The following is a 27,468-nucleotide window of genomic DNA, read 5'->3' as shown; positions in this document are numbered from 1 at the left end:
TTGGGTTTTCAGAGAACTTCACGTGCACAGACCTGTTCTGAATGTTTTGTTCAAAGGAAAACATGCTAACATCATTTCCTTGCTGTTCGTCAGATCCTCTGCTGAAGTGATTCGAGTGACATAAAGGATTTATTAGGATTCACTCTGATCGTCGGTGAGAATCCTGTGGCTGATAAAGAGCCTCTTCTTCTCTTCAGTGGCTTAAATCACACAGAGAGAGGAGCTTTGAAGACTTTCAGGTTTGAAATGTGTTTTAATGTTGCATTTAATGTTCTGAATGCCTCGTCAGCAAAGTATGTTTAAAGGGGTTCTTTTACATGCAATGCATACAATTGCATGTCATGCTTTTAAGATTTACAAGGAAAAGAGGTTTATATGAGATCATTGGGGCCATGAAACATACAGAACATGAAAATATGTACGCAAATGACCGCTTACTAAACTGTGTGGAGCCTTAATATCATAGAATTTGCATGATATAAACATTATGGCAATAATTACAATTAGGCTACTCATGTTCAGTTTCCAAACGTTTTAATTCAGAATGGTGAATTTTGTCGAGTTGTTGAGTTAAGTGATCACTGGATATTATTCCTGTCAATCATTTAAGGTTTCTGTTGTTAAAGAGTCGTCAGTTAGTGCATGTTTACAGCTATAATATTAATAACCTTCATCTCACCTGAATTCCTGTCAGTTTCTGTGAACAGTGAAGCCCTGCCTTCTTTGTTTGATTGGCGTCTGAGTGATACTGACACTGAAGCAGATCAACCTAAACATTTAACAGCTTGTATTACAGGTGCAAAATTACAAAGTGATATATTCTTGGATTTTGCCGATAATCAGATGATATTTTGCTGTTTGTGTTTTTGTGCTGGTATCTTGGCTAGGTTCGTGTGGTGGTCAGTTCACAGCTGTGACCATTAGGGGATATATTTTTTACCTAAATTGATTTCTGGGGAATTTTACCTTTTAATCAGGGCTCTGAACTGCTTCACGGAACAAAAACAAAAACCGGAAACAAATCAAATTTAATCATTCCAAACAGAAATGCTGTACTTTTATTATTATTATTATTATTGTTGTTGTTGTTGTTGTTGTTGTTATTAGAGACAAAAAAGTAAAAAAATAACGTTATTAACCAGTGTTTTTTCAACTGAAACCAGTGGAACGGAGATAATAAAGAAGCAATGCATGAACAGAAACATTAAAATACTGATTCTACTCAGGGTGAAACGATTGATTTTTTTTTTTAAGCCATGCTTTTAATGACAAGTTTTCCCCTTAACTTTTAACTTTTAAAATATGGCACTACAGGTCTTTTATCAATCAAATGAAATTCAAATACATAAAATATTTGCACTGTAGAAGCTGCATCAGGTATTTTTACACACTGTAATGCAGCTCAGAGGAGGCATGGATGCATTTACACTGCATGGAAAATTATTCAGGAAAAGAACAGCACTCTTTCTCGTGTGATATTGATATGATATAAACATAAGTCAAAACTTAAGTCATTTTCCCCCACATCTTGAATGCTGGGAGCATTTTATAATGCATTCATATTTTTATTTGTTTTTTGCAAAGTGAATGACATTGCACATCTGTAAAACAACAATTATAATATTATAATAGTCCAGGGATAATCGAAGCTAATCGAGGTCTTCAGAATTACTACGGCTACAGGCAGGTGAGGTTTTGTTCAGGGTTGGAGATGAACTGTGCAGGACATCAGCACTCCAGGACCGACATTGCTTAACCCTGTTATAGACAATATATATCACCAGCACTGGGGTAATGCATTGCAAGTAACGTGAGTTATGTCATCAGATTACTTTTTTAAAGACTAAATATCAACATGATCTTACTGTAGTTCTAGACTAAATATCATCATGATCTTACTGTAGTTCTAGACTAAATATCAACATGATCTTACTGTAGTTCTAGACTAAATATCTACATGATCTTACTGTAGTTCTAGACTAAATATCAACATGATCTTACTGTAGTTCTAGACTAAATATCTACATGGTCTTACTGTAGTTCTAGACTAAATATCTACATGATCTTACTGTAGTTCTAGACTAAATATCTACATGATCTTACTGTAGTTCTGGACTAAATATCTACATGATCTTACTGTAATTCTAGACTAAATATCAACATGATCTTACTGTAGTTCTAGACTAAATATCTACATGATCTTACTGTAGTTCTAGACTAAATATCTACATGATCTTACTGTAGTTCTAGACTAAATATCTACATGATCTTACTGTAGTTCTAGACTAAATATCTACATGATCTTACTGTAGTTCTGGACTAAATATCTACATGATCTTACTGTAGTTCTAGACTAAATATCATCATGATCTTACTGTAGTTCTAGACTAAATATCAACATGATCTTACTGTAGTTCTGGACTAAATATCAACATGATCTTACTGTAGATCTAGACTAAATACCAACATGATCTTACTGTAGTTCTGGACTAAATATCTACATGATCTTACTGTAGTTCTAGACTAAATATCTACATGATCTTACTGTAGTTCTGGACTAAATATCTACATGATCTTACTGTAGTTCTAGACTAAATATCTACATGATCTTACTGTAGTTCTGGACTAAATATCTACATGATCTTACTGTAGTTCTAGACTAAATATCAACATGATCTTACTGTAGTTCTAGACTAAATATCTACATGATCTTACTGTAGTTCTGGACTAAATATCAACATGATCTTACTGTAGATCTAGACTAAATATCAACATGATCTTACTGTAGTTCTAGACTAAATATCTACATGATCTTACTGTAGTTCTAGACTAAATATCAACATGATCTTACTGTAGTTCTAGACTAAATATCTACATGATCTTACTGTAGATCTAGACTAAATATCAACATGATCTTACTGTAGTTCTAGACTAAATATCAACATAATCTTACTGTAGTTCTAGACTAAATATCATCATGATCTTACTGTAGTTCTAGACTAAATATCATCATGATCTTACTGTAGTTCTAGACTAAATATCAACATGATCTTACTGTAGATCTAGACTAAATATCATCATGATCTTACTGTAGTTCTAGACTAAATATCTACATGATCTTACTGTAGTTCTAGACTAAATATCTACATGATCTTACTGTAGTTCTAGACTAAATATCAACATGATCTTACTGTAGTTCTAGACTAAATATCTCAGAATAACTCAGAATATTATACAAACCTGCAATAATTAAATATGTTATATAACATAAATGTCATTTATGTATTTAATCCCATTTTATTAACCAGTCTTTGCTGCTGACCTTCGATCAACTCAACCTTTCTAATAATCATAAATGATTCATTTGTGTTTGATTGTAGTTATTGCTGAATATTGTTGAACTTTCTTCTCCTGCGTCATATTCTTCATGTGATTAGTTTGAGCGGCGCTCTCTACTGTACAGACCTGAATATACATTTCCTTCAGTCTGAGGCAGATTCATTTCTCTTACAATTGTAAAATATGAACTTTTTTATATTAAAAGCAAACAAGCAAGCCCTGCCCAGATTTAAAAAAAGTAACGTAACTCATTACGTTCCATAAAAAGTAACTAAGTAATGTAATTAGTTATTTTTAGGGAGAAACTCAATATTGTAACGCATTTCTTTTAAAAGTAACTTTCCCCAACACTGTTTATCACACATCTCTAATAAATACTTTTTTTGAAAGGCAAGGCAAGGCAAGTTTATTTATATAGCACATTTCGTACACAATGGTAAGTCAAAGTGCTTTACATGAAAGGAAATAAAATAATCATTAAAAAAATAATAATCACAACAATAAAATCAAGGAATTTAAAAACTGTTAGTGATATGCTCTTAACACAAACACAAACCTTCCAAAACATCTAACTATTCCACTACTTCACCCCCTACTTACTTCGACCATCATAAACCAGACAAATCCTACTTTCACCTGATTAACCAACACACTTGTCTTTCTTTGCCCACATTCGCTTTACCTTCACAGCACTTTACATAACAAGAAATCAAATAATCATCACAACAATAAAACAAGGAATTTAAAAACTTTTAAAATGATTTAAAAGTTGATTTAAGATTCATTTAAAACAGTTAAAAATAGAAATTATTATGCATAAGATACAGTGGTAATAAGTTCGGACATAGCACAATGCTCATTCCACAAATGCACAGCTAAACAGATGAGTTTTGAGTCTGGATTTAAATGTCCGTAATGTTTTAGCACAGTGATTCTCAACCTTTTTTACTCCGAGGCCCCCTCCTCTCCGAATCAATACCGCAACAGTAACTTTTAACAAATCAACACACAATGGTCTCACAAGTCAAACTGCCATACCAAACAAGACCACAGGGAGGTGCCAAAGGACTGCATATAAACTACTATACGGCCCTATTCAAAACACACCAAAATACAAATGAAAAATGGAAACATTCTGTATGTGTGGAGATTCAGCGATCTGAAGGCGGCTCAACGTTACTAGTGAACAGTGGTCAGAACAAGTGATTGTGTCTGTGTTTGGAGCGTCTGATGCCCATATGTACATAAACACCACTGATCCTCAAAACTTTCTACAAAACACGCCTCTTTGGTGAGCATCCATTATAAAACACTTGCTGTACATTCATTTTGACAACTACATCATTATACTGAACTGTGTTCAAGCAGAAACATGACGTTTTAGTGATCAGTGTGCTGAGAGCTCACATAACGTTACACGGTTCGGTTGAGCATCAAAAATAATGGATAAACGTGTGCCTAATGTACGACTCTTGTATGTCACTGTAATCATCTTTACCTTGATTACCATTGTCATCTATCAAAACCTTACTAGCGTGACATTGGGTTGATTTATCCAGCTGAGAGCTGTAGTTTGCGTATCATGGGTGTTTTGAGTCACCGTTCCGTCTGTATTTCTCACAGCGCAATGAGAAACGGCTTGAGCTGCTCCGAAATGCAGGATATCAACTCAGAACAAGCACAAGAGGTGGTGCTGTTTTTTTTTTATTATTGTTTTAAAATTTAACATATCAGTCATAAAATTTGTGAATTGGATATTCGAGGCCTAATGTTTAGAGAGTTGGACTCGTAGTCCAAAGGTTTCTCCTTGTTTAACTGAAGGAAGTTCTGGCACATCCAACTGTTAATTTCATCAATGCATTGGCAGAGGGAGTCAATGGGGCTGTAGTCATTTGGAGATAAGGCTAGGTAAATCTGGGTATCATCAGCATAGCTGTGATAGGCAATTTGGTTCTTCCTCACTTAGTGGGAGCATATACAGGCTAAACAAGAGCGGTGCAAGAATTGAGCCTTGTGGGACTCCACATGTCATGGCCGTCCACTTAGACTTATGCTCTCCTATACTCACATAATAACCTCTCCCTTCTAAGTATGACCTGAACCATTTGAGTGCCATCCCAGAAAGCCTGACCCAGTTTTCCAGTCTCTCTAGAAGTATGTTATGATCAACAGTGTCAAACGCAGCACTAAGATCTAGTAGTACCAGCACTGATATTTTGCCAAAATCAGAATTGAAGCGAATATCATTTATTATCTTAATGAGTGCTGTCTCTGTGCTGTGATGTGCTCGGAAACCAGATTGAAAATAGTCCAGATATCCATTTGAGTTTAAGTAGTTGTTCAGCTGACTAAAAACTACCTTTTCAATAATCTTGCCTATAAAATGAATATTTGATATTGGTCTATATCATTTAAAGCTAAATCATGATAGTAAAGTGCTCATAAACATCAATAAATCAGGTTATGTTCATAGTTCCCACTTTAGAATGAGTTTCACAAAGATTTATAATAATGCTTTATCTGCTATAATGTAATGTTTAAAAAAGTGCATAATACCTGCATTTTGGCATAAAATGAATTGTATTTGTTACCTGCTTACCTTTATGTCTCAACATTATACACACACACACACACACACACACAACACACATCATATAGTGTAGGCTACTGTGTGAACAAGTTAACATTGACAGAGATTACAGAAGCAATGCTGCACACAGGTATCATTCATTGTTAATTCATGTTAACTAATGCATTGACTAATGTTAACGAATACAACCATATTACGAAGTTTTTTCGAAATAATATTGTTAGTAATATTTGATTAATCTACAATGAGGTTCATAAAAAGTTGAGGAGGAGCTTGTTTATCTAATCCTGTCATTTGGGTTCATTATATATATATATGAAGTTGTTTAACCTACATCTCTCTCTGATGACATTTCTCCTTTTGGCCTCCTCATCATCCTGTAGTTCTGAGGACCGTTCACCTCGCAAGGAATCTGAGCTCAATCTCAGTCACTCCATCACTCTGTGATCAGGTAAACTCCTGAACAGCTGTGTATGGCCAGAATACAGGAGTGCGGAGTGACAGCAGAGATGAATGGACTACATGAGAAAAGAGTGCAGAAGATCTGCTGCACAGCTCCAATTAGAAACGCTTTATTTGGAAGCGCTCCACTGTGTCACGTCCTATATTCTACAACCTTTAGCAGAGACTGCACGGGTTGCCAGATCTGCGTAACAAAGCCAGGCCTTTGGCCAACCAAATCTAGCCCAATGACCAGTTAAACTAGCCCAAATACCAAAACACAAAACATTTCACTCCCATCACTAAAATATTGTAAACAGCCTGTGTTTATGATTACTGATATACAGCGATTTGTGATGTGTGTGTGTAGACCTAATGCATAACAGTGAATGTACAGTAATCATAATGAGTCTTTTACATACATTAAATCAACTGACCTTGAGCTTGACAGCTGGTGTACTGAATCTTTGGTGGGGGTGATTATATATTTGAACTATTTTAAAATGAACAATCTAAAGTTTACAATCTAAATTGTGTCCCTGCAGCACAAAAGCAGTCATGAGTAACACAGGTATATTAGTAGCAATAACCAACAATACATTGTATGGATCAAAATTATACATTTCTCTTTTATGCCAAAAATCATTAGGATATTAAGATCATGTTCCATGAAGATATTTAGTACATTTCCTACCGTAAATATATCAAAACTTAACTTAAAGTAATGTGCATTGCTAAGAACTTCATTTGAACAACTTTAAAGGAGATTTTCTCAATATTTAGATTTTTTTGCTCCCTCAGATTGGAGTGGAATATGCCGCGGAGCCCGACGTCCAGTGAGGATGAGATGGCTCAGAGCGTTTCAGACTATTCTCAGAAATCCAGCTCAGAAAGTTCCAAAGAGGAGGTCATCTATGAGACGATAAGGACAGAACGGCCGGTCAGCCGCATGACGGACGTCCAGAGCCACTCACTGGACATTACAGTGAATATCCCAGACCTGCAGCAAACAGTGAGTGTGTGTGTGTGTGTGTGTGTGTGTGTGTGTGTGTGTGTGTGTGTGTGTGTGTGTGTGTGTGCACCTGGTATTCATCACGTCCTGGGGACCAAATGTCCCCACAAGGATAGTAATACCAGTAAATCTTAATCTTGTGGGGACATTTTTTGGTCCCCATGAGGAAACAAGCTTATAAATCATACAGCATAAAGTTTTTTGAAAATCTAAAAATGCAGCATGTTTCCTGTGAGGGCTAAGTTTAGGTGTAGGGTTGGTGTAGGGCAATAGCACATACAGATTGTACAGTATAAAAACCATTACGCCTATGGGATGTCCCCATAAAACATGGAAACCCAACATGTGTGTGTGTGTGTGTGTGTTGAATTATCAATCTTTATGTGGAGTATTGAATTATCTACAGTATTGAACACATCACCATTTTTCTCGGTAAATATATTTCTAAAGGTGCTGTTGACATGCAATGTTCACCAGATGTAGGTAACAACCCAAATAATCCATACATATATATAAAACAAAACAAATAAATTCAGAAATTAAGTTATGAGTAATAAAATGGAATGACACAGGGGAAAAGTATTGAACTACTGAAATGTATTTTTATATTTTATTATTTTATTTATTTAAATTTTTATACTCATAGATTTCTTGGCTTTCTGTGTCTTGGCTCTCCATGCCTTTTGCACCTCATCTGTTCAATACTTTTTCCCCGTGTCATTCCATTTTATTTTATACACATAACTTAATTTCAGAATTTATTTGTTTTGTTTTATTTGTATGTATGGTTCCCTTCCAGGAACTTCGAGCTGCGTCGAAAACATATGGGAACGCCTTCAGCGTGACCAGGCTCTGAATATGACGTGTAATCAGTCAAACAAGGGCGAGGCGTCACGGGCGGGGTGACGTCACGACCAGGAAGCATATAAGCACGTGCGGCGGAGCCGGCTTCAGCTTTTTGTCATTCAGTGAAGCGCTCTGTGTGTGTCAGTCTTATTTACTGTTGTTTGTCCTAGTTTTAAGTGGAAAGCATTCAGTATCATGCCAAAGCCAAGGGCAAGCTCAGGGGTGAAGCTTTCAGACCACGTTTTGAGTCGTGTGTGCGTCCTTGCCCTTGCTATATCACGAGCGAGGACACACACGATTTTTGCGTGGTCTGCCTGGGTGCGGAGCATGCAGAATCGGTCACCGCACCCGGAGGGCTCTCTTCGAGAAGGGAGCCTTCGCGAGCTCCCCACGCGGTGCCGGTCCCGCTGCTGTCTCTTCCCCCGAGACGAGGGCTCAATGCTTCGTCTCTCTTCCTCTGAGGAGGTTGATGTGACGAGCGTTCACGAGGTTTCGCCGCCTCTGTCACCCCAATATGATATAACTATGAGCTTTGTAAGCTGCAGTGTTTGCACAAGCATAAAATGAATAAAGCTGGTCCCGCTTCTGCCTTTAAATCATAGAGAAAAAAAAAAGGCATAGCGGCGGCTGCGCTCGCGGGGCTTGGAGAGAGAGAAAAAAAAGAGAAAAAGGCTGATCTGGCTGGCAAGAGTCAGACGGGCATGTCCCTATCTCCTCCCGCGCCTGATCTGGCGCCCCGTCTCTCGGTTCGGAAGCGGTCTCTTCCCCCGAGACGAGGGCTTGACGCTGCGTCCTCCGAGGAGGTTGATGTGACGAGCGTTGACGAGGTTTCGCCGCCTCTCTCGCCCCAGAGAGCTACTTCTACACAGGAGCCTTCCGTTTTCCCCGATCTCCTCACCGAGGTGTCGAGATCGCGGGTGAAATCTTTTCGTCCCGGCCATTCGTTCCCGCGGGAACTGAATGAGCGCGGGTATGCGGCGATGCCGCGGGTTGAACAGACGCTAGCGAGCTATCTGTCTCCCTCTACGGCAGGGGTCTTCAACTAAAATGGCTTGAGGTCCAGTAATAAACCCTCCCCACCAGCCGAGGTCCGGACAATTCTAAAAAACAATTGATGGTTTTTGCCAGGCCAGGGTATGTGCAAGATATTTAAGCTTAATTTCAAGACATTTAAAGACCTTTTTTAAGACCTGCACAAAAATAAAATAAATTAATTAAATAAAATGACTGTAAAACGCATGATTTACAGTTCAGATGCAGGTTTTCACAAAAACAATAAAGTATTATATTAATTAACGTATATAAATATATTTTACTGCCTTAATTAGTTACATTTTACAACACATTATGTTCTTGTTGATCCACCAGTTCACATTTACAACTCTGCGTGTTTGCTGCTTATATGGGTTGTTTTCACATTGATCTTTGACAACAGCAGATGTACTGATTGAAAATGGAAAATCATCCTCTTCCAGCGGAATGACAGGACACAAGCCCAAGAGACAGACTCCACAAAGCAGCGCAGCAGCTGAATCTGAAACGTGCAGCGATCATATTTATTGAATGTATAGCCTTTTTAAATTTAATCGCAATTCTTGTCTTTCAGTCCCCACATTTAAGGACTTTTTAAGGACGCGTCAACTTTTGAAAATGCCATCGTTTTTCACTCACTAAAAGTTTCATCTCTGCGCGCATGCATCTCTCATCACTGCACGCACGACTGCACCCAAATGGCTCTAGAGCTGACCTTGATGTGCTTAATATAAATTTGATTTATTAAATTAGCGTTTGGTATTTATTTATTTCATTATGTCAAAAGCCTTCACGAATTCGGACCGGAGTCTGCCAGTTGGTGACCCCACTACCGTAAAGACTTCAAAAGCTGCGCCGGAAGAAATAGAAGCGCCCCGTCAGGTTTAAATCTTAACATTCTGTTTTGGCTGTAGACGGGTCCGTATGGGACGGCTTTTGGGTCCGGATCAGGACCGCGGTCCGCCTGTTAGTGACCTATGCTCTACGGCATCGCCTTTGAAGGCTCCTGCTCTGCTTAAAACATCTTTGGTGGGCAGAGGGTATGCGCGCTCTCTAAACTCAGGTGGCTGCTGGGCGGGCGCAGCCTCCTCTGCATACCAGCTCCTCGCGCAAAAGGTCCTGACGGGCGAGCCCCAGGACCGCGGAGGGCGACCCCTACTGGGGTGGAGTGGCTTGCACCGCTGGGTCTGGCCGCTTCTCTAACACCAGAGGTCAGTCTCGAGAGACTGATTCCAAATGCCAAATGTGTCTCTTTGGGTCCTGCGGACGGTAGAGGCTGGCTATTCCATCCAGTTCGATGGGCCACCTCCGCTGTTCAAAGGGGTCTGTGTGACTACGGTCCGCCCCGAGCAGGCTCTGGTCTTGGAACAGGAAGTCGATACTTTGCTGAGGAAGGAAGCCATCGAGTTGGTTCCTCCTCACGAAGTCCACACCGGCTGCTACAGCCTGTACTTCATTGTTCCAAAGAAGGATGGGGGGCTGAGGCCCATACTGGATTTGAGTCTTCTGAACCGCTCAGCCAGAAAGCTGAAGTTCAAGATGCTCACTGTCAGGCAGATCGTGTCTCAAATCAGGTCCGAGGACTGATTTGTCACGACAGACCTCAAAGATGTCTATTCCCATGTACCCATCCTTCCCTCTCACAGGGAGTTCCTGAGGTTCGCTTTCGGGGGCAAAGCGTATCAGTATCGGATTCTTCCCCTCGGCCTAGCACTCTCACCCCGCACTTTCACCAAGTGTGTGGATGCGGCACTGGTCCCGTTGCGACTGCAGGGCATCCGCATACTCAATTATATCGACGATTGGTCGATCCTCGCTCAATTAGAGCGGGCGGCGATTCGGCATTGAGGTGTCAAGCAGTTTCAGAGACTGCTTAGGCTCATGGCAGCTGCGTCCAGCGTGATTCCTTCTGGCCTGCTGTACATGAGGCCCCTACAGTGGTGGCTCAAGACCAAGGGGGTCTCCCTGAGGGGAGACTCGCTCCGCGCTGTCAAAGTGTCACGCCGCTGTCCGTGCCTTAGACATGTGGAGGAATCCTTGGTTCTTGTCCCGGGGCGCGGTGCTGGGAGCTCCTTGTCGCCGCGTCTCGCTAGCGACGGACGCTTCCCTCACCGGTTGGGGTGCGGTCATGAGTGGCCACCCTGCCCGCGGTCTGTGGAGTGGTCGCCACCTGACGTGGCATATCAACCAGCTAGAGATCCTAGCTGTGTTCCGTGCGCTCAAGCACTTCCTCCCAGACCTAAGAGATCACCACGTGCTGGTGCACACCGACAGCACGGCAGTGGTCTCTTACAGCAACCACCAAGGAGGTCTGCGGTCGCGCCCCTTGTATAAGCTGGCACACCAGATCCTTGTGTGGTCCCAGGGCAAGCTCCTATCACTGAGAGCTGTGCACATTCCTGGGCATCTTTATGTGGGAGCAGGCGTCCTGTCGAGACAGGGGCCGAGGCCCGGGGTATGGATGCTTCACCCTGAGGGGGGAAGCAGATGTGGAAGGTTTTGGCCAGGCACAGGTGGACCTCTTCGCCACTCGAGAGTCAGCGCAATGTCCCCTCTGGTTCCTCCAGCTCCTCCGGGACTGGACGCTATGGTACAGACGTGGCCGAGGCGAGCACTAGACGCATACATCCACAGGTCCTCACTGTGGAGAAAGTCGGACCAGCTGCCCGTGTGCTATGGTCCGCCTAAGAGGGGTCTTCCTTCTACGAAGCCCTCCTCTTAGTAGGTGGATTGTGGGTGCCATGGCTTTGGCATACGAGGCCTCTGAGTTCCCCCCACCGGTGGGAGTCAGAGCGCACTCAACCCGAGGTGTGGCGGCCTCCAAGGCCTTCTGGGCAGGTGTTCCATGCAGGACATCTGCAACGCAGCTGGGTGGTCCACGCCCCTGACTTTCGTTAGGTTCTATGACCTCGACATCCGAGCCACTCCCGGCTCCTCTGTCCTTTCGTCCTGACACCAGGGGACTTGTAAGTCTGTAACCATGAAGGGAACCCTGAAGGGAACGAGACGCTGCGTCGCGTTGCCACACTTCCGGCATCCCTGCCAGCGCTTGCTTCATGACTTGAAGCTGAAGCCGGCTCCGCCGCACGTGCTTATATGCTTCCTGGTCGTGACGTCACCCCGCCCGTGACGCCTCGCCCTTGTTTGACTGATTACACATCATATTCAGAGCCTGGTCACGCTGAAGGCGTTCCCATATGCGTTTCGACGCAGCGTCTTGTTCCCTTCAGGGAACCATGGTTACATACATAACCTGAGACGTTTTTCCTGTTCATCATCTCATTATTGTACCCAGGTGTTCCTTGTTTGGCTAATTTCCTCTTGTGTATATAAACCTCAGTGTTTTCTGTGTTTTTAATCAGATCTTGTCCAGTGATGGCTGTTTTGTTGGTGTAGTTTCGTTCCTGGATTTCTTCTAGTTTTTCTTTAATAAATGCATTGCAATTCTCCTTGCAACACCTATATTAATAGATGCAGATTATTATATTCATTGCTTTATTTGTGGAACAATTACCTCCGATTTGTATCAGATTTGCACACATTTTCAAAACTTTGCCTCTTTTTCTCAAAGCTTTTCACACAAATCCAAGAATTGCACACAAAATGCAAAATGCCTCACATCTCTTGCAAAAATGATGCACTGCATTCAAAATATCACAAACATTTGTCTTACGTTGCAAACACATTTGCCATAATATTATATTTCTGAACAGTTATTCAAAACCTAAAGCTGTTCTGCACAAGACTGAAAGTAATTGGCAGAGAGATTTTGGAAGATTCACTGTAAACACGAAAGCAAGATTGAAAGCAAACTTGTTTTACTGTAAGCACCTGTGGTTGTGAATACAGTATTATACAGTACGAAAGAAAAGAAACGCATCAAGCTTGTGTAGTTGTGCAGATGTTCAGTGAAGCACATGTGAGGAATTACTGTGCCATTCTGATTAGTTGTGTTTGAAAAAGAAACCAAGATACTTTCTCTCAGATTTTGTGTTATATAAAGAATTGTGTGTTGTGTTTTGCAAAAAGTGTTTAATGAAACTGAAAACTGAGTCAAAGGCTGAGAATTATTGTCTGGTTTTGTAGACTTGGTGTGTGTTTCTGCTGTTTGAGTGTCAGCTTTCAGAAACTGCGTGACAAGGAAAGATTTAGTGTTTAAACAGCTGAACAAGCTTAAGTGAAATGGAAGCAGCTGCTGAAATGAGCAGATGCAATATGTGATTATGTATATGATTGACATACAATAGCTTATGCTTGGTGTCTGAAACAGTGTTGTACTGAACTGAAGCCTCACATCATGACTCGTTTCACTGATGTCTCTTCCACAGAAGGTTGTGAGGTTTAACCCCAGTGCCACGGTGTGGGTCACCAAACAGCGTCTGCTGTGTACGCTGAGCCAGAATCTGAAGGATGTGTTAAACTACGGCCTCTTCCAGCCGGCCAGCGACGACAGCAACGGCCAGTTCTTGGATGAAGAGCGTCTCGTCGCAGAATATCCACAGCTGGCCAGTGAGGGCATCCTGTCTCTGGAGGTACAGGGAAAGATACAGCAGTAAAATACATTAGCAGAACTTTGATCAGTACACTCTTTCCCTATATTTCAAGCATCATAGCTCAGGACATCAGGAACCTATGCTTCTTTATTCTAAGAGCTTCTAAATATTTGTTACCCTGGAATAAAAACCTGAGAAGCTTATTTGTTCCTGTGTGCTACAGTTTCGCTACAAAACCAGACTGTACGATCAGCCCGGTGTGGATGACAAGCAGATTGCCAAACTTCACACAACGGTGAGAGCCAATATGTCCTTTCTTGTTTTTTGTTTCATGTTAGAATATCAGATATCACTTTGAATTGTTCATTTTTTATGAATAATCATTGCTGAATAATTCAAAATGACTGAAGATTTGTGGGGTAGAGAGAGAGATGGTGAGTCTAGTGCATTCTAGTACTGTCTGTTTGCATTAAACTTATGAAATTACATCTATGCACCATATTAGGCTGCATATGGGCTTATTTTGATCACAATCGTCTGATTAAAGTAAAGTATGATATGCAATAAATGAGCAAAAAAACTTTATTTATTTATTTTTAAATAACCTTTATTTAACCAGGCAAGTTAATTAAGAATAAGTTCTCGTTTTCAATAACAGCCTGGCAGGAGAATTAATATCTCCTGAGCAACATACAAGCATATTACAATTAGTGCTGTAATCACATCCAAAGTAAAAGTTTTTGTTTACATAATATATGAGTGTGTACTGTGTATATTTATTATGAATATACACATTCACACACATGCATGCATATATTTAAGAAGAATATGTTGCATTTATATATTACATATATTTATATATGATATAAATGATATGAATATAAATATATACATGCAAATATATGCTGTATGTGTGTGTATTTACATATGCATAATAAATATACACAATACACACTCATATTATGTAAACAAAAATGTTTATTTTGGATGCATTTAATCATGATTAATCATTTGACAGCACTAATTACAATACATAAAACACATTAAAAAAAGAATAAAATCTCAGTTAAAACATTTCGAGGTCGAGGTCACTTACTGGTATTTTGTTTTAATGCTGGAATATGTGTCTCTTGTTTCAATAACTTTCAAGTAACACACAGTAATGTATCTGACTGTAAACAGATGTGTTTTGCTGCGTGACAGTATCTGCTAGTATCTAGCAAACATGTATGTATCTAATAGCTTTAAGCATTCAGTCTAACGGCTTCTGACAGAAGGATTTCTTTATTTTCTTTCATATTTTCTCTCTCCAGGCCAACCTGAGGAGGTTCATAGATTACATCCGGCATCATCAGCTGGAGAAACTGTCCAAACTGCTGGACCGCGGCCTGGACCCTAATTACCATGACATGGACACCGGAGGTACCAGCGGTCCACCTGTCAATCTGTGCTCATGAGAACATGTTTCTTTTGTGTTTTCAGTGACTAATTTATGCACGTCTGCTTTATTTATTTTTCTGCTGTTCAGAATGTTCAATCATTTCATCATTCCAGCTTGCATCGTTTGTTTTCTTAATCACCTAAAACTCATTGAATATTAAACACACACATTAATTTAGATTTATCTTTTATGTTTACATTGTAGCATTTGATCAAATGTAAGGTCTGCTGTTCGCTTTCTTCAGTAAAATTACATGTGTGTGTGTGTTGTGTGTGTGTGTGTGTGTGTGTGTGTGTGTGTGTGTGTGTGTGTGTGTGTGTGTGTGTGTGTGTGTGTGTGTGTGTGTGTGTGTGTGTGTGTTATAGAGACGCCGCTCACGTTTGCTGCCCAGCTGGAGAATACGGTGGAGTTTATTAAAACACTGAGACACGGAGGAGCTCATCTGGACTTCAGGGCTAAAGATGGCATGACTGCGCTTCACAAAGCAGCTTGCTCTAAAAACCAGGCCACGCTCAAGGTACTCAACTCAGCTGGGTTTCAGTACATTAAAATCAGAGATATAACACTGCAATGGTGCAGCGGCTGCTACAATTACTCAATCTCCTGCGATAAACAGATCATAAAGCACCACTGACTCAACCATAACATCTACAACAACTGTGTCACTAATGTTAAATTAAGTCTTTCTTTGGTTTGCGCTCTCTGTTAAATCTGCTGAACTTTAATTACTAAAACTAAAACTAAAACAAAGCTATTTAAAAACTAAAACTAATAAAAACTAAACTAAAACTAACTAAAACATTAATGTAATAAATGTAATAAAAACAAAACTAAATTTTATTGCAAATTTGAAAATGATCCCAGATAAAATTATTTAAAAAATGCAAAACTATAACAACCTTGATTCTTATCCATCCTGAGACACTAATGGGACACTAATGGGACTCTATTCAGTTACTTTAACTGTAGTGTATTGGAGCTGCAAAGTGACAAATGAATGGGACAGAAGAATGATAGCGATGTCTTAGTTGTGTCATGTTGCATTGGTGTTTCTCGTGAATGATGGTGCTCTTCAGACGCTGCTGGAGCTCGGGGCTTCTCCCAACTATAAAGACAGTCGTGGTTTGACGGCGCTGTATCACACGGCTCTGGTTGGAGGAGACACGGACTGCTGCGAGCTGCTGCTAAACCAGAACGCCTCCGTCTGCTGCCAGGACGAGAACGGCTGGCACGAGATCCACCAGGTCAGCTTCACCAAAGCTTTATATATATATTCTATGGTCTGTCTAAATACTCGATTCTGATTGGCTGGCAGGTGTTGATTAAATTCCTTTAACTGCACAGGTAGTTCCAGGTCAGTTTAATCACAGTTCCATATTAATGCGCTGCTTTAGTTGATGCACACTAACCAACACACACACACACACACAGAGTATGTACTCTCTGTGTGTGTGTGTGTGTGTGTGTGTGTGTGTGTGTGTGTGTGTGTGTGTGTGTGTATGTGTGTGTGTGTATACAGAATTTGTATTTATTTAACCAAATGTGGTTTTGGCCAGAAAATGATCTATTTGGCTAACTGTGTGATGTAGGTGTGTTTCTGTGTTAAACGTTTAGAAAAGTACTTCAAGTGTTGGTAAATGCTTGTTAGCGATTGAAAATAACTGTGTTTCTCAAATCAAACAAAAGAGCTGTTCGTTTCGAATGATGTGTGTAATGTAGAGAACTGGGAACTGAGTTTGACAAAAGGTTTGTTTTACAATATCAAACAGAGTTTAAGGCACATCATGTGTTTGTAGTTTTGCAGACTTGGTCTAAAGGTAGGTATATGGGTATAGGTATATATTAGGTATATGGTATAAGGTATATGGTATAGGTATATATTAGGTATATGGGTATAGGTATATATTAGGTATATGGTATAAGGTATATGGTATAGGTATATATTAGGTATATGGTATAGGTATATATTAGGTATATGGGTATAGGTATATATTAGGTATATGTATAGGTATATATTAGGTATATGGTATAGGTATATATTAGGTATATGGGTATAGGTATATATTAGGTATATGGTATAGGTATATATTAGGTATATGGGTATAGGTATATATTAGGTATATGTATAGGTATATATTAGGTATATGGTATAGGTATATATTAGGTATATGGTATAGGTATATATTAGGTATATGGGTATAGGTATATATTAGGTATATGGGTATAGGTATATATTAGGTATATGGGTATAGGTATATATTAGGTATATGGGTATAGGTATATATTAGGTATATGGGTATAGGTATATATTAGGTATATGGTATAGGTATTGTGGCGGGAGGAGCCAACGACAGACACAGTGGGCGTGGCGTCAAGCCTCGGAGAGGTTTTTATTAAACAATATATCAAAATAAAGTGTCCAAAGGGGGAAAAGTGTCCAAAATAAACGGGGATCTGGTGTCCTCGTCGTGCTGCGGGGCTGTGCAGGAGGGCAGTGTTCAGAAGGGAAGGGTCCAGGGAAGGGGCGGAGTCCGGCGGCCGCACGCGCTCCCGTCTGGAGGTCCCGGGGCGCGGGTGACGGCGGCTTCTGTGGCGGCTTCGTCCAACTCCTTCATCCCCGGGTGCTCGACGGGATTCCACGGCCCGGCGTCCTTGCCCGACGGCCGTATCGCGGGTGCAGTATCGGCCGGACTGCGGGTCCGGCCGCTCGCGTCTCTGACGGCGGCAGGTAGTTCCCTCTACGCTCCCTTTCCTGGACCCACGAGGACACCAGCGTGCATGCACGGGGGAGAGACCGGTCTCTCGAGGAGAGGCGCGCTCGGAGTTTAAACGGCGGCGGTGATGAGGCTCTATTCACGTCAGGTGCGCCTCATCACACGCCGCCAGCCCTGGCTGTTTCAGCGCCCCTCCTCTCTCTCACACACCCACTCCCGTCGGGAGCCTGGTGAAGGGCGGCGAATAAGGGACGGGGTGGTGATGATGGACAGGGGGGAGGCAGCCGACTCGTCACAGTATATATTAGGTATATGGTATAGGTATATATTAGGTATATGGTATAGGTATATATTAGGTATATGGTATAGGTATATATTAGGTATATGGTATAGGTATATATTAGGTATATGGGTATAGGTATATATTAGGTATATGGTATAGGTATATATTAGGTATATGGGTATAGGTATATATTAGGTATATGGTATAGGTATATATTAGGTATATGGTATAGGTATATATTAGGTATATGGGTATAGGTATATATTAGGTATATGGGTATAGGTATATATTAGGTATATGGGTATAGGTATATATTAGGTATATGGGTATAGGTATATATTAGGTATATGGTATAGGTATATATTAGGTATATGGTATAGGTATATATTAGGTATATGGGTATAGGTATATATTAGGTATATGGTATAGGTATATATTAGGTATATGGGTATAGGTATATATTAGGTATATATTAGGTATATGGTATAGGTATATATTAGGTATATGGTATAAGGTATATATTAGGTATATGGTATAGGTATATATTAGGTATATGGTATAGGTATATATTAGGTATATGGTATAGGTATATATTAGGTATATGGGTATAGGTATATATTAGGTATATGGGTATAGGTATATATTAGGTATATGGTATAGGTATATATTAGGTATATGGTATAGGTATATATTAGGTATATGGTATAGGTATATATTAGGTATATGGTATAGGTATATATTAGGTATATGGTATAGGTATATATTAGGTATATGAGTGAAGGGTTTCACTAAGTGGGCCTCCAGTGCCACTTTTAGTGTCTAAGCTATTTTTACCAAGTTACCATTTTTCTGATGCAAAATCAACTTTGATGTTTTTGTTTATTTAAAGTCTTTCTCTCTTTCTGCATGTTCTGTTTCTTGTGAATGTATGTGGGTTGCTTTTTAACTTTCGGGGGAGATTTGTTGCCAGGAGTGAATCTGGCACATCAATAGTGCGTTGTTAGGGGAATGCCCCATTAGCAGAGTAATCGTGAGTGTGTGTGTGTTTCTCACAGGCTTGTCGACACGGTCACGTCCAGCACCTGGAGCACTTGTTGTTTTTTGGAGCAGATATGAGCGCTCAGAACGCCTCTGGAAACACGGCGCTGCACATCTGTGCTCTCTACAACCAGGTGTGTTACACACAGCGTCTGTGTTTATACAGTATACGGATAACTACTGAATCTGTGTCTGTGTTTCAGTGGGGCTTTTGTTTGTGTGACTGTAAGTCAGGAAGAATGATGCACAAACACAGATTTATGACCTTGTTTATTTCTAAATTACAGAGTGATTGCTACGAAAATGGCCATGTACAATGACTCCACTGTCATTTTTTAAATCTATTTTAATCAATTTTATTTAAAAAAAAAAAAAAAAAGAATTGTTGTGTGTGGAATTGTGCTGGAACAGATGCCTCTAGATGCACTTGAAGTCTGTAGAGCCTCGTCATCTGCCTTTAAATGCCAAAACTGATCACCACATTTTATTTTTGGCACATTCCCTCTGGACGTTTAATTCATTCATTGAATTAAATGCAAAAATTGTAATCGTTATTTTTATATATATTTTGAATCTAATAATATGAATGATACTCTTTAAATTCTTCTCTAAATGTATTGGAATCAGCAGTAGAAATCATTTTGAAAATTCTGATATTATGATAAAACTAAATGTTCTGATAGTAACATGGTTTTGAAACAATCCAGTGTCAGTGATAACATCATAAACGGTAAAAGGATGGTAAAAATTACAATTTAAACAACTTTACAGTTCAAACAATACAAAAGTTTTGACAGTTGTATAAAATGCTAATGCTAATATGCTCATATTACAGCCTTTAAACCATTCAGAAAAAGAATAAATCAAATTTACAAATGATGTTATATTTTACTTAATTTCTAATTATATTTTTTTTTCTGCACTAGTCTAAACAAAAGCAGCAGGTGGTGACTTTCTGACAGAGATGACGCAAATACTCCTGCACTTTATTAAACACTGCTTTATTAAGAATAATACAGTTGGTTCCCAGCCGAGTGATTAAAATATATATGTGACCCTGGACCACAAGACCAGTCAATAGGGTCAATAGGGTCAATTTTTGGGGTGGAAAAAAATCTAAATATTGAGAAAATCTCCTTTAAAGTTGTTCAAATGAAGTTCTTAGCAATGCATATTACTAATCAAAAATGAAGTTTTGATATATTTACAGTAGGAAATTTACTAAATATCTTCATGGAACATGATCTTAATATCCTAATGATTTTTGTCATAAAAGAGAAATGTATAATTTTGATCCATACAATGTATTGTTGGCTATTGCTACAGATATACCTGTGTTACTCATGACTGCTTTTGTGCTGCAGGGACACATTTATTTCATATAAAGCAATGCGTCTCAATGTCTCTCTCTCTTCAGAGACTGATGGTGTGTTTCTGACTCCTGCAGGAGAAGTGCGCTCATGTGCTGCTGGTCAGAGGAGCCGACAAGGAGCTGAAGAACTGCAATAATCAGAGTCCGTTCCAGGTAATGTCCTGCTGCCCTGGCCTCATCATGACCGATCCGCACACATGACCGTGCGTTTTCTGCACTTCTCTCATGCATCTCAGCACACTTGTAACTTTAAAAAGATTTATTATGATAATGCATTATTATTTATATCACTGAATCCTATGTTACATTAACCTTAAATATGATCGAGGTGGATTACTCTGCATGTGTTAGTCTTGGTTTGTAATATATGGATTATTATGTTTTTATATCAGTGTTGTGACCACATTATTTAATATTGGTCAATAATGCAACTGCTTGAAATGTGCATTTAATAATTAAAAACACTATTAATTTAAGCAGGTTACACAATTTGCCATTCAATGATTTTTAGAAATACTGAATAGTTTTAGGAACTGAATTAACTATTATTTTGTGTGTGTGTGTGAGAGAGAGAGTGAGTGTGTGTGTGTACCTACTTAACCATATTTTGGGGACAAATTTGTACCCAAAAGTGAGGTAAACCTGACAAAATCTCCAAAAAACCTCCCTATGGGGATGTCCTCATTTGTAAAACGGGTTTAAAAATAAACTAAAAGTTTTTTTGAAAATCTAAAAATGCACAAAGTCTCCTGTGAGGGCTAAGTTTAGGTGTAGGGTTGGTGTAGGGCAATAGCACACACAGTTTGTTCAGTATAAAAACCATTACGCCTATGGAGAGTCCCCATAAACCACAAAAACCAACATGTGTGAGTGTGTGTGTCTGTGTGTGTGAGTGTGTGTGTGTGTGTGTGTGTGTGTGTGTGTGTGAGAGAGTGTGTGTGTGTGTGTGTGTGTGTGTGTGTGTGCGAGAGAGAGAGAGTATGTGTGTGTGTGCGAGAGAGAGTATGTGTGTGTGTGTGTGTGTGTGTGTGTGTGTGTGCGAGAGAGAGAGAGAGAGAGAGTGTGTGTGTGTGAGAGAGTGTGTGTTCCAGCAGTTTGTGGATGAACTGTGATTAAAGGCTACAGATGGTGAGGTACAAATCTCCTGTCTGAAGTGCTGGTAGGATTATGGCTCAAGCACGCATGTGCAGAGTGTCTCAAACAAACACATTAGATGATTCAAAAGAAGAAACTGAGCAGAATGAAAATAATCTCCGCAAGGAACTGATTCAGTGTGTTAAACCCTCTGAGATTGTACATTTCCTCCGTTCATCACATCAGTCAGATGCTCTTCCTAGTGGAGTTCAGTATAGTCTACTCTGTACATGTGTTCATTACAGTTTATTTATACATGCCAATACAGTTTATGGGCATTTAGTGTTTTTTAGTATAAAAACGTGATGTATTTTGTTTTTTAACAGGTGTATTATATTTTATGTGCCACTAGCAGCACTAAACAGAATTTGTCCTGAACAGACTTTACATGTGAACATCGTCTCAAGCAGGCGTGACGTTAGGACAGGGTCAGCTGTGTGTGTTTCTGATGCTGATAGACGCTCAGAAATCACACACTTCAGCTCCACACAAAAACTCAGTTTCACAAAACACAGTGTAAACTTTAAACATAGCTATACCTGACTTGGGCAACCTTTTAAAAGACTAGTTGTGTTTCTGTTGGCTTAGTAACAGCGAATCTGTGCCTTAAATCTGAAAGAGATCCCGTTATGATACAGTAATCTTAATCTTTAGCATAGATTGTGTTCTTTCATTGATATCAGCTTTAGGAAGACAGGGATCTGTAAGGATCTGTACACGTTCACTTCTGGTACTTTTGAGCAAGTTTGATCGGTTCAGCTGAGGCATCATCATGCAATCAATATTACAATATTATGTGCCTATTAAACAGTTACATTTGTACAAACTCACAAATGCAACCAAAATATAACACAAACATTTAATTGAACGCTCTGAAAATAGCAAATCTTGTATTCAAACTGGCACATCAGAAACATAAAACACACTTTAGTTTTTTAAAGAATATAGAAATGGGGTGGTGATGGCGCAGTGGATAAGACACATGCCTTTGGTGTGAGAGACCCGGGTTCGAATCCACTGTGAGACACCAATGTGTCCCTGAGCAAGACACTTAACCCCTAGTTGCTCCAGAGGCGTGCGACCTCTGACATATATAGCAATTGTAAGTCGCTTTGGATAAAAGCGTCAGCTAAATGAATTAATGTAAATGTAGAAAAGTCGCTCTTGAGAGCGTTAATCATATTCCAGTCCTAAAATGTGAACACAAATCAAATAAAACCTAGGATACAATATAATCTAAAATAGATATACATAATCCTGTTGTTGAAAAAATGCATTTATAAAAAAATAAAAAAATAAATATATATTTTTTTTAAATGTCTTTTTCTAACAGTCTTCTAGTATATCATATAGATATATAAAACTGATCTTTTTACGCATTGCATTGCATGCTTTTATGTATTATGTAAACAAACTTTTATTTTGGATGCGATTAATCATTTGACAGCACTCATTTTTACACATAGATAATATTATTAGCATATATGACTAATGCATCAGGCTATATTGATATGTTGTTGACCTGAGTTTACTGTATTTGACTCTGAATGAAACTGACCCAGATACCTTAACTTTATGAAATGACTGAGTACAAACGATGTGAATCAGAGCGAGCGTCTCTTTGCTTTTGTTGCAGGTGGCCATAATCTCTGGAAATTTCGAGTTGGCGGAGCTGATTAAGAAGCACAGAGAAAGTGACATAGGTAAGAGCCACAAATACCGCATCTGATTTAACAATCCTATATCAGAAACCTCCAGCAGCTCCAGTGTGTGCTGGAAAATATATAGGGCACGTCTTAATGTGAAAGAAATGACTGGACTAATCCCAGGAACTACAGGATTAAGACAGATGACGAGCCGAAGATCTTCTCCGCTGCTGTGTTCTGATGTTCAACACAAACACAAACTAACAACACAACATCACGAGTGCGATTTTGTTTTCATGCACACACTACTGTTTTTTATTCACATCTGTAATATCAGCCGTCGGTCAGGCTGGACTCTGTCAAAAGAGAGAAGGGATTCTCCATAAAAGAGGGGGAAAGCAGTACTACCCTATATGCTGACTTGACCCAAAGAGCATTGTTTTTTAGTTTGTTTTCATAAAAGCAAAAAATGTTGAGCGAGCTGGATTATACCGGAGCCGGGCAACTGTTCACATGAATAAATCAATCAAAAGGAACAGAAGTAAATATCTGAGGAGGCATAATCCGTGATTGTTTCCCGGAGCAGCCCACAGCTGTCCTGCAGACTAAATGAAAAAAGCCGCAAGTGGCAACAGCAGCGAGGGATTACGAACTCATCATCTTCCAGCGAGCTCAGCGGCGTCCATCAGCTCCGGCGGCCCTGCTCCTCTCCGGACTCCATTCCTCCTCTGGGATCTGGGATGGGATTTTGTAGGGACTGGAATCGTTTGGGTCATGGGTTCTGCCTGCTGCACAGCAGAGAGAGGTGTGTTGATTTACGCTGATTTACTCGTCTCTTGCAGGAGTTTCTCCAGCTCTTTGAGCGCGCTTCGTTGTCGCTTTGAAATGTTGGTTTTGTTGTAAGAGTACCATCTGCAGTTTGCTGAGATGATTAAAAATCTTAATTTTTGTGTGCTTTTGATTTCCTGTAGTTTCACCGCAACATGCACAACATCTGGAAAGCAAAGGGCAAATAAAAACATCCAGTGAACCGTTTTCATGATTTAGCAGAAAGATGATTTTCATGAATTTGATTTTAATAAAGCCTGACCCTTGGCATCACAATTTGCTTATGCAGCATTCATAAACAGCCATTTTTGATGTAAACATCGAAATGCATGCAACTTCAAGACATATTGCAATACAGCATTACACTATATATACTTTATTTATTTATGACAAAATCTCCTTTAAAGTTGTTCAAATGAAGTTCTTAGCAATGCATATTACTAATCAAAAATGAAGTTTTTATATATTTACTGTAGGAAATTTACAAAATATCTTCATGGAACATAATGTTAATATCCTAATGATTTTTGGCATAAAAGAGAAATGTATAATTTTGACCCGTACAATGTATTGTTGGCTGTTTCTACAGATATACCTGTGCTACTCATGACTGTGTTTGTGCTGCAGGGACACATTTCACCCATGTCTTGCACAAGTGGTAGTTTTGTGTCATTTTGATTGAGAGTGTCAGACATTTAGAAACACACTAATGTTGTCTGATACTGTGAATTGCTATGTTTATGTGTGAGAGCGGATGGTGTGTGTTTATAAATGTGAGAAATGAAAACACACTAGTGCGCTTAGACACTCTGCTTTCTAACAACTTGCACTTCTTAATATCGTTCTTCTCCCAGATCAGCATTAAAATAAGGCTTAAAATAATCTTAATTGTCTTAACTGGAGTATTCAAGGATGAGGATGTTGTGTGGTAAATAGTGCAGCTGCTGTTCTGTCATGTTTTTCTGTAAGGATTGAGTCGTTCGTCTCTGTTTGAAGCCTCTGGAAGGACTCTTATGTAATGTTAAGATGTTTTACCTCATGTCACAAACTCTTTCGACTGTAGTTCAGGCGTCCCTTCAGTCACTGTAAGCATGGCCAGAGGATTTTCACCAGATTTTCATTGATGCTGGTTCTGATCCTGTGTTCTTGAGAAAACACTGATTGCTCCAAGCATTACGTAACTCACAGCTTTCCCTCAAAATCCTGCGGTCTGTTCCGCCGTGTGAAAGGATTTAAACACACAAGTTTCTGCCGTTATGTACGGAGGAGATCTGGCTCTCCTCATGGTGCTCCTTGTGTTAACCTCACATCTGATATCGTTTCTTTCTCTGTCTTTGCACTTTTTGTCTTCCGCTCTCCTCTCGATCTCTCTGTAAGTGTTGTTTGTCTGATGCGCTTTATGATCAGTCGTGCCCATTCTCCTTTTCTCTGTTTCTCTATTGTCATTTATCAAACAAGAAGAAAAGTCAATTGCTTATGGTAGTTTTGCAAAGAAGAAAAGACGTAATATCATGTTGGGTTTGGGTTCCCCGAGACTCAATACTGCACTGTGTGTGTCCAGTAAAGGACCCTGGTTCTGTTTTGGGTCAAAATAAACATACTGTGATACTTTACAATAAGATTGCTTTTGTTAATATTAGACAATGAGCAACATGTTTATCAGTGTTGGGAGTAACGCGTTACAAAAGTAATGTATTACAGTAACGTAGTACTTTTTGCTGTAACGCAGTAGTGTAAAGCATTACTAATCAATTTCCAGTAATATTTTACTCTGTCTGTACATGTTCAGTAACGCTTGCGTTACAACACACGTTTAGTTTTATTTAATTTAAAGTGCATCTTCACGGATAATGATTATATTGAATAGTTTTTGTGTTTATTTATTTCGTTAAGTAGTAATTTAAAGCTTTCTATAGATATTTATCATGTCTGTGAGGCATGTATTCGCTGACTTTCGGTTCATTTTTGTGAAGCGCTCCTGCTCAAGATAAAAGCACGACGTTTTGTTGATATTGTGAGTGCACACAAATAAAAGTAGACCCTTTACTGTTACGAATTATGTATTCGTCTTACTTTATGAGCAAAAATTATGGCGTAAGTTGTTTCCATTGAAAACAAATGTTAATTGATTGCGCTGGTGCCTCATGTCCTGCGCTTTATCTTCCGCTCTCCTCTCAAACTACTGATGCAGCACATTTATCGGTTTAACGTTTAAACATTGTTATATGCGTGAACTGTTTTAGTATATCTATAGATGTTATTTTAGGCAAGTCATGATGATTTGAGAAGGCTAAATTGATCAAACATGGCTATGATCAGCCTGCTGGTCTGCCGCTGGCCTCTTGGTCGTTACTTTAAGAAAGAAAAAACGTATTTAATGAACAAAAAAATGGTACAGACTTTCTTAATACAATACACTACAATTTTATTTATATAACACAATTTAAAAACAACCGAAGTTGACCAAAATGCTTTACAACACTATACAAACAATGACCAATTTAAATAAATAAATAAATAGGTCTTAAGAGTGGGCTTAAAACAGACAAGGTCATGGCAGTTCTGATGTGAGAGGGGACACTATTCCATAGTTTCAGGCCAACAACAGAAAAAACACGGTCACCTCTGGTTTTTAGTCTTGTCCTAGGGACTTGCAACAGATCAGAATGAGTAGATCTGCGTGATCTCAATGGAGTGTAAGGCTATAACAAATCAGTTTAGCATCAAATGCAGACCAAGTGGAACCAGAGTTTGGAACATCAACCAATTCATATGACAACATTGACACTGTAGACGTGATTTTAGAAATCTTATCATTAAAATAATTAGCAAGATTCTCACACAGAGAGACAGATGCCTCAGGAAAAAGGTTGACATTTGGATGAAGTGCAAACTCAATGGTAGAAAATAAAATGTTTGGCTTATGGTTGTTTTGTATAATTAACTCTGAAAAGTATCTACACTTTGCTGTCATAGCAGCTTGCTGTTAGCTTTCCCGTAAGGTTTCATATGAAACTTGTAGTTTGTCTTTTTTCCTCTTGCCCTTCTACTAGTCTAAGGGAACAAGTGATATCATTATGCCAAGGTATTGGATTATGCTCATGTTTTTTCACCTTTTAATGGTGTGATAGAATATAAAATACTGGAACAATTATTATTGAAAATACTAAGATGTTCATTAACATCCAAGTGACAGATGAGAAAATTAATATCCTGAGTAGCACCTAATAGTTCATACTTAGAGGAAAATTCTTCTCTT

General features: G+C 39.2%; 1 protein-coding gene across 1 annotated transcript in view; it reads left to right on the top strand.

Moving 5' to 3' along the window:
* Window positions 1–7,184: 7,184 nt before the first annotated feature.
* Window positions 7,185–27,468, top strand: part of LOC306842623 (SH3 and multiple ankyrin repeat domains protein 2-like) — a gene marked incomplete at its 5' end in the record, with an annotated part of 51,042 nt that continues 30,758 nt past the window's right edge. The window contains 10 exons of the mRNA XM_079373584.1: window positions 7,185–7,382; window positions 13,589–13,792; window positions 13,977–14,048; window positions 15,067–15,175; window positions 15,560–15,711; window positions 16,271–16,438; window positions 19,247–19,363; window positions 20,677–20,754; window positions 23,372–23,438; window positions 24,837–24,867. Of these exons, the coding sequence (XP_079229710.1) occupies window positions 7,185–7,382; window positions 13,589–13,792; window positions 13,977–14,048; window positions 15,067–15,175; window positions 15,560–15,711; window positions 16,271–16,438; window positions 19,247–19,363; window positions 20,677–20,754; window positions 23,372–23,438; window positions 24,837–24,867 (1,196 nt within the window). The remainder of the gene's footprint in view (window positions 7,383–13,588; window positions 13,793–13,976; window positions 14,049–15,066; window positions 15,176–15,559; window positions 15,712–16,270; window positions 16,439–19,246; window positions 19,364–20,676; window positions 20,755–23,371; window positions 23,439–24,836; window positions 24,868–27,468) is intronic.

Source organism: Barbus barbus (assembly GCF_936440315.1).
Source record: "Barbus barbus genome assembly, chromosome: 23".
In the NCBI taxonomy this organism is placed as follows: domain Eukaryota; kingdom Metazoa; phylum Chordata; class Actinopteri; order Cypriniformes; family Cyprinidae; genus Barbus; species Barbus barbus.
Note: the sequence above shows the minus strand (reverse complement) of the source record. Positions and strands in the feature narration are given on the sequence as shown.